Source organism: Muscardinus avellanarius (assembly GCF_963383645.1).
Source record: "Muscardinus avellanarius genome assembly, chromosome: 3".
Classification (NCBI taxonomy): Eukaryota; Metazoa; Chordata; class Mammalia; order Rodentia; family Gliridae; genus Muscardinus; species Muscardinus avellanarius.
The window spans coordinates 103,455,664-103,471,171 of record NC_137788.1 but is presented as its reverse complement, the minus strand read 5'-3'; the positions used below and the strand labels follow the sequence as shown (position 1 = coordinate 103,471,171).

The 15,508-nt window shown below is 37.2% G+C and overlaps 1 protein-coding gene across 2 annotated transcripts in view; it reads left to right on the top strand.

The window, feature by feature from the left end:
• TRIM33 (tripartite motif containing 33) overlaps positions 1 to 15,508 on the top strand; it is a gene marked incomplete at both ends in the record, with an annotated part of 115,308 nt that overhangs the window by 49,351 nt on the left and 50,449 nt on the right. For both annotated transcript variants that reach the window (XM_080690566.1, XM_080690565.1), the window contains 4 exons: positions 5,797 to 5,913; positions 10,830 to 10,944; positions 13,047 to 13,193; positions 14,369 to 14,486. In XM_080690566.1, coding sequence (XP_080546692.1) covers positions 5,797 to 5,913; positions 10,830 to 10,944; positions 13,047 to 13,193; positions 14,369 to 14,486 — 497 coding nt within the window. The remainder of the gene's footprint in view (positions 1 to 5,796; positions 5,914 to 10,829; positions 10,945 to 13,046; positions 13,194 to 14,368; positions 14,487 to 15,508) is intronic.

The window sequence follows — 15,508 nt, the reverse complement described above, 5'->3', positions numbered from 1 at the left end:
CCTGTCTCAGCCTCCCAAATGCTGGGATTACAAGTGTGCGCCACCACGCCCGTCTCTACCTCTGAACATTTTTAGTTCATCTCTAATTGTTCTCTTCATGTCTCGTCCTATCTTTGAGACATTAGAATAAATGTTCTTATGTCTTTAGGAGCCCTTTTCTGCATATATTTTCTTAAAGCCTCTAGATTTAAAGCCAGACACCAAAATAAACAAGCAAACAAACACGGGAATTTTGAGACATAAATTTAAGAAGTTTAATAAGAAGGAATTGTCACAGAACGTTCAAAGAGGTCTTTTATATGCTTCATTCAACCTTTAAAATAGAATAGTTGCCTGAATATTTTCTATATAGTAGTGTAGTGTGTAGGGGGTCGGCAGAGGCAGAGACAGATAGACAGTGGGTGGGAATTGAACCCAGGGTTGTTCTGCCTCTGAGCTACACTCCCAGCATTATTTTATTATATTTATTTTTGAAAAAATATCTGAGTTGCTGAGGGTCTTGCTGAGTTGTCTCAGCCTTTGGAGGATCATAGGTTTGAAAGCAGCCTCAGAAACCCAGTGAGGCTCCCAGCAACCTAGTTAGCCTCTGTTTTGAGATATAAAATAAAATTGGACTAGGGATGTAGTTCAGATGTAGAATGTCCCTGGGTTCGCCCAGTCTCCAGTACCCCAAACATACACATATACATACACATATACATACATACATAGTTAAGCATAGATATTTTTCTGCTAATAAGTTATTCTCTTTTTTATTTTTGCTAAAGATGCCATATTTCGACATGTATTGATGAGAGTGTATGTATGTAGGTTATTTCAAAGCAGGAACTTTTTGTCCTAAAAATTTATGTAAATTATTGATCTAGAATTGATAGCCTTTTTTTTTCTTTTTCTTTTGAAGATTCAAGGAAGTTTATTAAAAAAGGTAGAAATACAGAAGATAGTTACAGCTTCGTGTTACAACATGAGGGGGTACTTCGAATGAAATCACCCGATAGCCTTTTCTAAAGAATTAAATGTCCTGTTGTTATTGCCTTCAAGTACTATTAGTTTGGGACAATTAAATTTACAGAACAGCCAGGCGTGGTGGCGCACACTTGTAATACCAGCATTTGGGAGGCCGAGACAGGAGGATCGCAATTCGCAGACAGCCTCAGCTACTTAGTGAGGCCCTCTGCAACTCAGTGAGACCCTGTTTTAAAATAAAGAATTAAAAATTGGGCAGTGGGTATAGCTTGGAGGTCAAATGCCTCTGGGTTCCATCCCCAGACCCACAAAAATATAAAAAAATAAAAAAAATAAATTTACAGAACAAAGTTTTGAAATACCCACAGGATGTACATTTGTTTGAAAATCTCCACATGTGGTGTTTTATGGCTGCAGTATTTTAAGAGTTCTCCTGTCTGCTTTTTCACAGCATCATTGTGACTTTCTTTCCATCTTAAGAGGGCCAAGTTGCCTTTATACTGAGGTCATAGGACTTTTGGATCTCTGCTTTATGGTGAGATTTACACTGGTGAAATCGTCATCACAATGCAACTAATGAAATACTAATCACTAGTAAAGGTTCACTTATGTGCTTGAAAGTTGTTTTAGCTAGATAAATAATTCTAGGCTGACAGTAATTTAAAGATATTGCTGTACTGTCTTATGACTTGCATTGTTTACATTAAAAATCTGTTTTATCTTTGTTCATCTGTATGTAATGTGTCCTTTAGACCTCTTTAGCCACTTTTGAGATCTTATTGCTGGTTTTAAGGTGTTTGGAAATGATATTCCATAGTGTTTTCTTAAGTTGTTTGGGAACTTGGAAAAAACTGAGTTTAGATGTACAGATTTGGAAAATTTTATCCACAATTATGATTTTTTTCTAATATTTTCTCTTTCCTTTTTCTTCCCCTTTGGTGGTACCAGTTATATCAGTGTGGTTAGGACTCACCATTATTTCTGTTTTTCATCTAGTCATTTCCATTGTTTCATTTTGGATACCATTAACAGTGAATTAGCATTACAGAAGGAAAGTGAGATTATTATTACTTTGTTGTACCAGGTATTGAACCCAGGGGCATTCAACCACTGAGCTATTTTTTAATTTTAACTCTATTTTTAAATTTTAATTTCATTTGTTTATATTTTTTTACAGTACTTTTTTTTTTTTTTTGCAGTACTGAGGTTGGAACCTCCGAGCTATGTTCTGAGGCCCCCCCCCCCTTTTTTTTGCGGGTCTGGGGATGGAACCCAGGGGCATTCGACCTCCAAGCTATACCCAATGCCCTATTTTTTTATTCTTTATTTTGAAACAGGGTCTCACTAAGTTGTGGGTGGCCTCACTAAGTAGCTGAAGCTGTCTGTGAACTGCGATCTTCTGGTCTCAGCCTCCTGAATGCTGGGATTACAAGTGTGTGCCACCTTGCCTGGCTTCTCAGCCCTATTTTTATTCTTTATTTTGAAACAGGGTCTCACTAAGTTTCAGAGGGCTTCACTAAGTAGCTGAGATTGGCTGTGAACCTGCAACCTTCCTGTCTCAGTCTCCCAAGTACTGGGATGACAAGTGTGCATCACCACACTTTGCTTTAATTTTAATATTTATTTTAATATTAATATTAATTTTAATATTAATTTTAATATTTTAATTTTTTGTGGTACTAGGGGTGGAACCCATGGGCTTTCTACCTCTGGGCTATACTCCCAGACCTATTTTATACTTTATTTGGAAACAGGGTCTCACTAAGTTGCTCAGGGGCTGGCTTTGAACCTGTGCCATCCTATCTCAGCCTCCTAAGCTCTGTGATTACAAGGGTGCGCCACCACACCCAGCTTTAATTTTTATTTTGAAATGGGGTCTTGCTAGGTTGATGAGAGTGTCACTACTTTGCTAAGGCTGTCCTCAAACCTGCAGTCCTCCTATCTCAGCCTTCCAAGTTCTGGGGTTACAGGCATGTGCCACTATGCCCAGCTATAGAGTATTTTTTTCTTGTTCATAGTGGTATATGTGTGTGTGTGTGTGTGTGTGTGTGTGTGTGTGTGTGTGTGTGTGTGTTTGTAATTTTTTAAATTGGAAAACAGTTTGAAGTGGATTTGAAAGTTGAATTATAAAATTTTAAGTAAAGATTGTATGAAATATACAATCAGAATATCAAGAACATACAGAGAATATCACGAACAATGAAAAATTTATTTCCTCATCTCTAAAACAAACAATGGTATTTATCTTGCTAGTAGCATGTAACATAAATATATAATTTTTGACATCTAATAAGAACTCACATATTTGCATAGTAGACTTTTTGTTGTTGAAGGCTTAAGATTTTTATATTTGCAACACTGTAAATTCTTTTAAGTTACTGCAAAGAATAACAATGATTTTTGGCATAGAAAGTCGTAATAGTATCTGAGTCGTTAAGTTTTTTTTTGGGGGGGGGCGTCTGGGGATGGAACGTGCATTCGACATCTGAGGTACACCCCCTGCCCTACTTTTTATTCTTTATTTTGAAACAGGGTCTCACTAAGTTCCAGAGGGCCTCACTAAGTAGCTGAGGCTGTCCATGAACCGCGATCCTCTGGCCTCAGCTTCTGGAATGCTGGGATTACAAGCGTGCGCCACCACGCTCGGCTTTCATTAAGTTTTCTTTAACTCAGTGATACAGTGCTTGCCTAACATGTGAAAGGCCCTGGATTAGAGCTCTAGAACATGTGAACACACACACACTTGCTTTGAGAGAAGTCATGTAAGATACTAGGCTCAACCTGGAAATTTAGTAAAGTCTCACAAAAGGCTAGCTATTGCTACCTGTATATTGAGAGATGCTTTGATATATAATGTTTTAGATTTTTTTCATTTATATATTTATTTATTTATTTTGGTACTGGGGGTGGAACCCAGGGGTATTCTCTGAACTCTACCCTCAGCCCTGTTTTATTTTTTATTTTGAGACACATTCTCACCAAGTTGGGATCGCACTATGCCTTACTAGTACAGCCAAGGATTACAGGCGTGCTGAGCCTTTTTTTTTGTTTTGAAATATGGTCTTGCTAGGTTGCTGAGAGTCTTGTTAGCACAGATCCCCACACTGTTGTACATCTTCCTCTACTGCCCTTCTTTCTCCGCCCCCCCCTCTTGTTTACCTTCTCTTTCCGTATTGGGGATTGAACCTGGAGGCATCTACCTCTGAGCCACACCTGCTGGCCTGATTTTATTTATTTGGAAACAGGGTCTTTCTAGGTTGCTGAGAACCTCACTAAATTGCTGAAGCTTGAATCTGGGTTCCTCCTGTCTCAGCCTCCCAAGTACTGGGATTACAGGCTTGTGATGCCACCACACCCAGCTCTTACCTTACTCTTTGAATCCCACCACTTAGCAAACTTCACTTTATGTCAACAAACTTTATGTGAATCTGATTTTCATATTTTCCTTAGAATTCCATAAATGCCTCCCATTATTTAGAGAATAAAATGCAGAACTAGCATAGTATACCAGGCTCTTAGTCTGCCTCTGGATTTAAAAAAAATCAGTTGTTGCCTCATATTTTGATCTTTGCATATTTTTCTTGTTCATCTTGAATTATTTATAGTGTACTAAACGTGCCTCTACACCTAGAAGAGGATAATGTTCTGACTTCTCTGTGAAGTTTTTCTTGGTACTGAGGCCAGTTGAGGCACTAGATTTTTGTTGCAGACTATTATATATACTTCATTTACAACTCTTGTCACAGTGTGGTACCAATTTGTATTTGTATCTGTTTATTACTACAGTATGAGCTATATGAGTCTTTTTCCTTGCGGAGAAAGCACCTAGAAGAAAGTGAAAAACAACTTGTTGATTTAGTCAATAGTTTACAAAAAGAATATGAAGCTAAAGAAAATGATTATTTTAGCTTTCTGGTAGCCAAGGAATTATAGTTTGACTGCCAGGGCATTGTGGCGCATGTGTGTAATCTCAGTCCTTAGGAGGCTGAGTCAGGATGATCACAGGTTTGAGGATAGCCTCAGCAAAGTAGAGACTCTCAGCACCTGACAGCATTTGCCCAGCATGCAGGAGGCCTTGGGCTTAATCCCTAGCACAAATAAACAAACAGCGGTAGCAGTGGTTTTTGTGATGTTGAAACTATGAGTGATTTTTCCCTCCTTTAGTGAGGAGTATTTTGTATAGTATGGTTGTTTTTTATGATGTAAAATGTGTAATGTAGTCCAATATTTGGGTTTTAAAAAATGTATAATTTTGAACCCAAATTCTAATGTAAGACTACGCAAACATTTTTTTTTTGGCATGAGGTTTTTTTTTTTTTTTTTTAATTGGTGCATTGTAATCATATATCACATTGGAATACAAGACTTGAGAGGATATACAAACACACATCATCCAATTAGCCCTCATCCAGTACCCATCCCATTCCCTCCCCCTCCCTGGATCCCATGCTTGTTTGGTGATTAACTTTGATACATTTGTTTATGTACCTCCTGGTTTTAAAGAGGCTCCTTCCCCCCCTGTTCCATACCCTCTGATTGGTCACCTTAATTGCTTCACTGTAGGGCCCTTTCTATAGCTCGACCTCTTCCTGTTGCCTACTCAAACATTTTTTTAAGTAATTTATTTTCATAATGACTTTTCAGGGCCAGAAGGGAGGAATTGACAGTAAAAAGTTGCCTTTGAGGTAATACACAAATGGCCAGCATGTAGAGTCGATCATTTATGGTTTCAAGATGGTCTTAAGTAATTCTTCTTTATTTCTCAAATCTTTATTGTAAACTTTGTTTTAAATGTAGGGTTTTTTTGTTTTTTGTTTTTTTAACTTTTAGGTATCAGTTTTTGGAAGAAGCTTTTCAAAATCAGAAGGGTGCAATTGAGAATCTATTGGCTAAACTCCTTGAGAAGAAGAATTATGTTCATTTTGCAGCTACGCAGGTACAGAATAGGTAAGTGTGTTGCCTTAAACCATAATTTCACATTAAGGACTATTAGAGGAGAGTGGGTCCAGTCCAACTGTATTTTTCTACTATATTAAGCATATATATATGAATAAATACATATAAAACTTTATGTAAAACGCGCTCTCACTCTCTCTCTCTCTCTCTCTCTATATATATATATATATATATATATAACCTTTTTTAGAGATGAAGTGATATAATTTGAGTTTGGGATTATACTTGTTAAACAGTTCACCAAATTTTTAATTTTTAAAATATATTTTTGATTATTTTATAATGAAAAAGACTATAGTCTGTTTAAGCCTTAAACTTGGAAAACAAAATTAATGTAGAAAGTTGAATTATAAAATTTCATAAAATTTAAAGATTTTGTGAAACATACAGTAGAGAGAATATCAAGAACAGTGAAAAATTTATCTCTAAAACAAACATTAGAACAGTATCTAGTAGCATTATAACACAAATATATAATATAGTTTTTGACACTTTATAAGCACTCATATTAGTTGCTGCTATTATTTTTTATTACTGCCACCATCATCATTAATTATTATATTTTGGTACATTTCTAAAAAAATAACTTATAGGGAAAGTAAGAATAAAGTTCCATGAGAGAACCTATCTACAAGGTTAGGACTTTTACACTAGGAAGGCAAACATTTGGAGATGCCATAATTAAAACCTGGAAATTTCTAGAGGTATGAATAGGGTTACTATGTAGTTACTATATAAACTCACAAATATTGAAACTTTTTATTGAATATTAATGTTCTTTAATTTGTCATGAGTAAAATGGCATAAAATAGATGCTTAAAAATATTTAGAAAGTTGAATGGAAGCATAGTCTGGTGGTACATGCCTGTAATTCCAGTATTTGGGAAGCTGAGAGGTTTTAGGCCAGACTCAGCAACTTATCAAGACTCTGTTTCAAAATAAAAAATTAAAAGGGTTGGAAGTATTGCTCAGACAGAGATAGAATGTTCCTTAATTCCATCCCTGTGTTCCCCCACAAAAAAAGTTTGAATGAATGAAAATAGTGCTTTACACCTGGTAGAACCCTTCAGTTTAGATGATACCAAAAGAAAAGGCTTCTATAGATAATAAATACACACACACACACACGCGCGCGCGCATGCATGCACGCACGCACACACGCACGCACAGTTCATTGATGGTTGGGGTTTTGGAAATGTCAGAATGTTTTTGGTTAAACTGTTGTGTGTTGTGGTTGATGTTGGAGAAGATAACTGTCTTCTCACAAGTTATAGAGGCCCCTTTCAGAGGAAGTAAGTTTATTATATGGCAGTCTCATACTTTTAAATGTATATTTTGTATGTATAATATACTTTCTTCATATGTTCCTGAAATAGAACAAAATGTTTGCCTGTTATAAGATCATATAGTTTTGGGAGAGATTAATGACTTCAGCTCCACAAAGCTTTAAGAAAAATATTAGGAGCAGGGCATGATGGTGCATGCCTGTAATCCCAGCATTCGGGAGGCCGAGACTGGAGGATCGAGGTTCACAGACAGCCTGAGCTACTAGTGAGGCCCTCTGCAACTTGGTGAGACTCTTTCAAAATAGAGAATACAAAATAGGGCAGGGGGTGTAGCTCGGAGGTTGAGTGCCTCAGGGTTCCATCCCCAGACCCACCAAAACAAACAAACAAAAACCAATAACAAAACACTAATGAAATAATCTTCTATACACATTTGTCATTGACCTTTGTCCTTTTTAAGGGTTTTTTTTTTTTTTTTTTTCATTACTGGAGATCAGAACCAGGGCCTCATACTTTTTCCACATGCTAGGCAAGGGGCCACTGAACTACGTGCCTCCCCTATGCCCCATTCTGGGGATTGAACCCAGCAGCTCACTCATGCTAAGCAAGTGCTCTACCACTGGGTTGCCCAGGCCTTTTTACTCCCTATCTCCCTCCCCTTTGTTTTGTGGTGCTGGGGATGGAACAGGGGAATTCTACCTCTGAGCTACACCCCCAGACCAATTTGTTTTTTAAATTCTTTATTTTGAAACAGGGTCTCACTGAGTTGCAAAGGGCCTTTACTAAGTAGCTGAGGTGTCTATGAACCCGCGATCCTCCTGTCTCAGTCTCCCAAATGCTGGGATTACAAGTGTGTGCTACCACGCCTGGCTTCCTAGTCCATTTTAAATTTTATTGAGACAGGGTTTTACTAAGTTGCCCAGGCTGGCCTCAAACTTGCAGTCCTTCTGTGTCAGCCTCCCATGTACTTGAGATTATAACTGTGTGCCACCATGCCTCCTTCATTATTTTATTTTGTGGTACTAGGGATGGAACCCAGGGGCAGTCTACCTCTAAGTTACACCCCCAGCCCTATTTTTTATTCTTTATTTTGAAACAGGGTCTCACTGAGTTGCAAATGACCTCACTAAGTATCTGAGGTTGTCTGTGAACCATGATTCTCCTGTCTCAGCCTCCCAAATGCTGGGATTATAAGCTTGCGCCACCACGCTCAGTTCCCTCTTTTTTTTGTGGTACTGGGGTTCCTGGAAACCCTTCTGCCTCCGGGCTACACTTACAGACCCATTTTTATATATTTTTTGGAAACAGGGTCTCTTAAGCCAGCGAGGCTGGCTTGGAACCTGTGTGATCCTCCTATCTCCGCCTCCCAAGCACGGGGATTATAAACATGTGCATTACAAGCGTGTGCCACCACGCCAGCTCTTATTTTTTAATGTACTTTTTTTTTTCTTCCTTCACAAATGAACACACAATAGACCTGCCTAAGTTCAGTAAGTCTGAGGCCAACCACTCCCCTTTTTCAGATGCATAATGATTTCCATCTTTTGACTCATTTCATGTTGCAAGACCTATTTTTCTCTTCAGTAGCAATTAGCACCTTTATTTTTAAAGTCTTTTATTCATCTTAGAGAATTTAGTAACATTTTCAAGTAAGTGCCTATATAGGCTGTGATATAGAGACAAAAGAAGAATAACTACATTACTATTGCCCAGAATATATTAGTTATTCAAGTCTGAATTTGGCAAATAAAAAGCAGTTTGTACAGAAGTAGAATATATAAAAAATGAAGGCTACCTATTATAGTTGTGTGTGTGTGTGTGTGTGTGTGTGTGTGTGTGTGTGTGTGTATTTATTTATTTTATTTTGAGATACTTTGAATTGAGCCCAGGGGCTCTACTACTGTGCTACATTCCTAGTGCTTTTTATTTTTTATTTGGAAACGGGGTCTTGCTGAGTTGCTAATGCTGGATTGAATTTGCAATCCTCCTGCCTCAGCCTTTCATGTCACTGGAATTATAGGCGAATGCCACTTTGCCCAGTTTATTTGTTGAATTTTTATTTATTGATTTTGGTGGAGATTACCATTTTTTTTTTTTTTGGGTAAATAATCAAGGTATTAGCCATTTGATATTTGCAACCAAAAACTTCATTGCCACTTTTCTTTTTCCTTTTGCTTTTCTGTGTGTGTTGGGGGGGTAGGGGGAGGTGTGTGTGTGTGTGTGTGTGTGTGTGTGTAAAGGAACCCAGGGGTCCTCTACTACTGGACAATGCCTCCAGCCTTATGTTACTTTTTTTATTTGGAAACAGGATCTCACTAAATTGCTAAGAGCTTCACTAAGTTGCTGAGACTGGCTTTGAGCCTGTGATCCTCCTGTCTTAGCCTTCTAAGTACTGTGATTACATACATGTGATACATGTGCTACTATAACCCAGCTGCTCATAACCCACCCACCCACTCCCCCCCCCCTTTCTCTGTGGCAGCGGAGATTAAACCCAGGGGCCTTCTACCTTGAGCTACATCCCTAGCCCTATTTTTTAATTTTTATTTTGAAACAGGGTCTCACTTAGTAGCTGAGGCTGACCACGAGCCTGTTATCCTCCTGTCTCAGCTTCTCAAGTACTGGGATTACAGGTGTGTGCCATCATGCCCATCTATTCCCATAACCTTGTCTACAGCATCTAACAGCAATTCTGAAAAATGAATTGGATGGGATGAGGGATGTTTGGGGGCATTGCTCAGCTAGTTAGAACACCAGGTTAATACGTGAGAAACTCTGGGTTCAATCCCTAGCACCAAATAAACAAATGTTAACAACAACAAGTAAACAAAAAAGAAAGATAGATTGAAAAATGTTTTATGCCCTTTACTGTATACAATAGGAAACCATTTTGAGAGGAAATGATGGAAGACGCAGTATATTTAAGATATGTTTTTTTTGTTGTTGTTTGTTTTGTTTTGGTGGCTGGTGCTGAGTACTGAGCCTAGGGGAATTTTACTTTGAGGTATACCCTCCAGCCCTTTTTTGTTCTATTTTTATTTGGAATAGACTCTTGCTAGGTTGCTGAGAGCCTTGCTAAGTTGCTGAGGCTGGCTTCAAACCTGTGATCTTCCTGTCTCAGCCTCTCAAGTACTGGGATTACAGGCCTGCACGTTCATGCCCAGTTGAAGTGATTACGTTTTAAATAAAAACAAGTGCTTCTAAATTTAATTCCTGTTCTTTCAAAAGGTGATAATTGGTCACAGCTTGTGGTTTTGCACATTGTCATAGAGAGCATTAAGATTAAACTGAACCAGTATGTCATATTTGACATTAACTAGCAATCCTTGGTGTTAGATGTATTCATATCATAGTGACTTAAGGAAATTTTTTCTCCATCTTAATGAATTGGCTTTTAGCTCAATTTAAAATTAGTAAATATTAAATTTATTTTTGCCTCTATACATAGCTTGTTTGGACCAAATTAAGTGGTTAGGTCTGCTGAAATATAAATTGTATGCTTTGACAAAGTATTAACTTTTAATTACTTGGTTAAGTGCCCAATTGGATGAATTTCTGTAACAGTTGATGACAGAGACATAGGATAAGTTGATAACCTAATGATGCATTTCTCTTACTCAGGATAAAAGAAGTAAATGAGACTAACAAACGAGTAGAACAGGAAATTAAAGTGGCCATTTTCACCCTTATCAATGAAATTAATAAGAAAGGAAAATCTCTCTTACAGCAGCTAGAGGTATGGTTCAAAGCCAAAATAAGACAAAAAAACTGCTTATCTTTTGCTCTTCAGCTGTTTTTAATGTTTATTGAAAGCTTTTTAAAAATGGGTTTGGGTATATGGAAATAAAGTAAAATTAAAAAGTTTTTTTTTCCCCATTTTCTATTGGGAAAGAGAACTTTTTTCTAGTTAGTTGTTTTGCAGCCCAATTTAATAACATTGGTTTTAGCTGTATACATTAGAAAATCATGATGTCCTCTTAGGAATGAAAGAGCTATTACTAGAATTTGATGCACATGAAGACAAAGCAGGCCCATCACATTTATTTTCTTTATTACTAGGTGCCTCAATTTAACTCGTTCATTATATAAGTATGCATTGGGCTTCAGCCATTTGTGTGTTTCACCTTACACTAAAAATATTTCTATACTTTCCACCAAAAATGCTGCTCATTTTGAAACTTATAAAATGAACTTACTTATAATATGACATTAGGTCTTTGTGCTGCATATTTTGAGATTATTATATAGGTATTAATTTCTAGATGAGAATCTTATAACTTTGTGAAATTCAAGTTAATTTTTAATCAGTGGCTTATCTTTATTGTCCACTGTTCATTTGTTCTTAGCAAAGTGTAAATGTGAATTTTCTGAGAAGTTGTTTTTCTCAAAAAAGAAAATTCTTGCCTTAAAATTTCCTGGTTGAAAATTTTGTGCTAAGTAGGCTCAGATGATATGGGGCTTTATTCTCTCAACTACTGAAGAGTAAGAATTTGAACTGTGCATTTGACTGTTTAACTTTCATTTACCTCAGATAGCCCTTAGAGTTTTTTTCTAGTTCACTTCTTCATAGAACCCTTGAAAATATTAGGCACATAATTACATATAAATGAAGAAATTATGTGAGCAGAATGTTACCCTTGAATTTCTTTTAAATCTTTCTATTGGAACTCAGTTGTGAGATTAAAAGTACCCGCATACATTTCATTAAAGTTGGAGGGTCTCTTTCCCATCATATATCTAGTTAGTTGCTTTAACCCTTAATAAGCCTGCCCCCTAGACCATGTGAATGGAGAGCACTTAGCAGTAACTATTTTTATACATTTTAACTTATTATGAATACATTTTAGCTGTACACTTAAAATGCTATTTGTAAAACTATTCCAAGAGCTTAAGAATTAAGATACCTATCAGGACTAATATTTAATGATAAATATGCCACATATTCCTAACATCATGATAATTTTCAAAAATAAATGTTTTCTAGTATAATATGTTCCTAAACTTTGTAAAAGAAAGTTTTTTCTAAGCTTTGTAGAAGGAATGATTTCTAGTAAAGTTGTAAATCAAATTTTTGTCAGTTGAGTACTTTTATTCATTGATAAACATTATGAGATAAGAAACTTGCTTCCTTAGGGAAAATATTGTTTAGTAAAACTAAGTTAAATAAGTTTGAGGGAGAAAATGATTAAGAAAGAAGTAGAAGTAGATAGGTAGTTTTTTAGCATGCTGAATGTCAAAAGACATAGGACATTACTCACCCCGACTGGGGAGTTTAAATCCCATTAAGCAGTTTATTTTCCTCTGCAGCATTTTTCTGAAATTGGTTTTTTTAGTTTGATGTTTTCAGCACTTTGTTCTTTATAAATATGTCATATCAAAAGTTTTCCCAGTTCTACTTTCAGAGCTCTGGAATTCTCTTTTGTTTTGTTTTAGGTTAAGGCAAATTTTTAACTTCAGTCTCATGCCACACCAGTGGGTGGCACTGGTGACAACATTTTTGTTGGCCTAGGAAATGAAGTGAGTTAAGATCATATAAAGTTATTTCTAAAAGTCAGCTCATAATTCCATATTGAATATTGGATTAACCTAACAGGAAGAAACTATTTTTAACAGACATTTCATGTGCGGAAAGAAAAAAGATATCAGCTAACATTAATTTTTCTTATGTGGAATTTTTAGCTTAGAGAACTAAGTTTTAGCCCCACTTTTGTTACTGATTTTTCCTGATTGATCATAGGCTTATTGAATAATAATGAACTTGTCAAGTTCTCCCATTTTTAAAGGAAATACAATGTGTACATTTTTTATGTAGCATTCAGTGAAGCACTTGTATTTCAGAATGTTACAAAAGAAAGGCAGATGAAGCTATTGCAGCAGCAGAGTGACATCACAGGCCTCTCCCGGCAAGTGAAACATGTCATGAACTTTACAAACTGGGCAATTGCAAGTGGCAGCAGCACAGCACTACTGTACAGCAAGCGACTGGTAAGACTGTGGTGTCTTAATCTTCTGAAGACATTACTTACCTCTGGTAAACTATACCTGGTTAAAGACAGGAAGATTGCAGGTTCAAAGCCGGCCTCAACAACTCAGCGAGATTTTGTTGCAAAATAAAAATAAAAAGGGCTAGCCAGGCATGGTGGTGCAAGCTTGTAATCCCTGCACTTGTAATCCCCGGGTTTGGGAGGCTGAGACAGGAGGATCTCGCAGGTTCGAAGCCAGCCTTGCTGGTTTAAGAGACCCTGTTTCCAAATAAAATATAAAAGGTCTGGGATTGTAGCCTGGAGGTAGAAGGGTTCCACCCCCAGTACCACTAAAAAAAATAAAAAAATAAAATAAAAAAAAATAAAAAGGGCTAGGAGTGTAGCTTGGTGGTAGACTGGCCCTGGGTTAAAGCCGGGCATGGTGGCACATGCTTTACAATTCCAGCATTTGGGAGGCTAAGACAGGAGGATTGTGGTTCGTGACCAGCCTCAGCTACTTAGTGAGGCCCTTTACAACTCAGTGAGGCCCTGTTTCAAAATAAAGGATAAGAGCTGGTTGTGGTGACACATGCTTGTAATCCCCACGCTTGGGAGGCTGAGACAGGAGTATTGCACAGGTTTGAAGCCAGGCTAAGTACTTAGTGAGGCTCTCAGCAACTTAGTGAGACCCTGTTTCCAAATAAAATATAAAATATGTCTGGGAGTATAGCCCAGAGGTAGAAAAACGCTGGGTTACACCCCCAGTACCACCCAGAAAAAAAAGGTTAAAAAAAATAGGGCTGGGTGTGTAGCTTGGAGGTAGAATGCCCCTTGGTTCTATCACCAGTACTGCCCCCCCCAAAAAAAAAAACCCCAACAAAGTATGAATTTGATATTTGGCAAATGTAACTACCCCCACATTAAGAAAATTTCATCATCCCTGTTTCATTGTCCCTTTTACCCCTGACTTTAGGCAGCCATCAGCCTGATTCCTATAATTTTCTAGACTTTTATGTAAATGGAAACATACAGTATATAATCTAGTATGTGAAATGCAATTTATTATCTGAAATGATAAAAATTTAAGCATATGTATTTTATTTTAGTACTAACTTAAATGTTTAAAAGTGTCTCTAGCATGTTTTCTCAATCAGTATTTAATTTTAGGACTAATATGAAGTTTTTTTTCTCTTTAAGATTACATTTCAGTTGCGTCATATTTTGAAAGCACGGTGTGATCCTGTCCCTGCTGCTAATGGAGCAATACGTTTCCATTGTGATCCGACCTTCTGGGCAAAGAATGTAGTTAATTTAGGTGAGAAATTGTTTTATAAATTTAATTTGGAACACCAGACTGAGAGGAGAGAAAAGCCAGGCATGGTGGCGCATATCCCAGTACTTGGCAGGCTGAGATAGGAAAATAGCAAGTTTGAAGCCAACCTCAGTGACTTTGTGAGGCCCTTCGCACCTTATCAGTGTTTAAAATGAAAACACTCAGGCCGGGCGTGGTCGGGCGTGGTGGCACATGTTTGTAATCCCTGCGCTTGGAAGGCTGAGACAGGAGGATCGCAAGGGTTCAAGGCCAGCCTCAGCTACTTAGTGAGGCTCTCAGCAACTTAGTGAGACCCTGTTTCCAAATAAAATATAAAAAAGGTCTGAGAGTATAGCCCGGAGGTAGAAAGCCTCTGGGTTCCACCCCTAGTACCACAAAAAAAAAAAAAAAAAAAATAAATAAATAAATAAATAAGAAGAGCTGAGGGTATAACTCAGAAGTAGAATGTCTCTGGGTTCTAATCCCAAATATCTTCTTCCCCCAAAAGATGTTTTGGGTAAAAGAAAAAAATCATATTTGAATTTTACCTTAGATGGAGCATCAACAGACTTTTTACATGGCATAGTAGTAGGTAAGAATACTTTTTACACTTGCATAGGGTTGTGAAAACAGAGAAAATCAAAGATGGTGAAAGATATAAAAATAAAAATAAAAAATTAAATAGAAATAAAATGAAAACATTCCAGAGCTTAAAAACGCTGGCTGTTACACCTCAAAGTGAGAATGCCTCTGAATTCAGCCTTCAAAACAAACAAAAAAGATAACATCTAAAGCAAATTTGATAAAGTTTTTAACTTTCAAAATGAATGAATGAGGCCGGGTATGGTGGTGCATGCTTGTAATCCCCGCGCTTGGGAGACTGAGACAGGAGGATTGTGCAGGTTCGAAGCCAGCCTCAGCTAAGCTCTCAGCAACTTAGCGAGACCCTGTTTCCAAATAAAATATAAAATAGGTCTGGGAGTATAGCCCGGAGGTAGAAAGCCTCTGGATTCCACCCCCAGTAC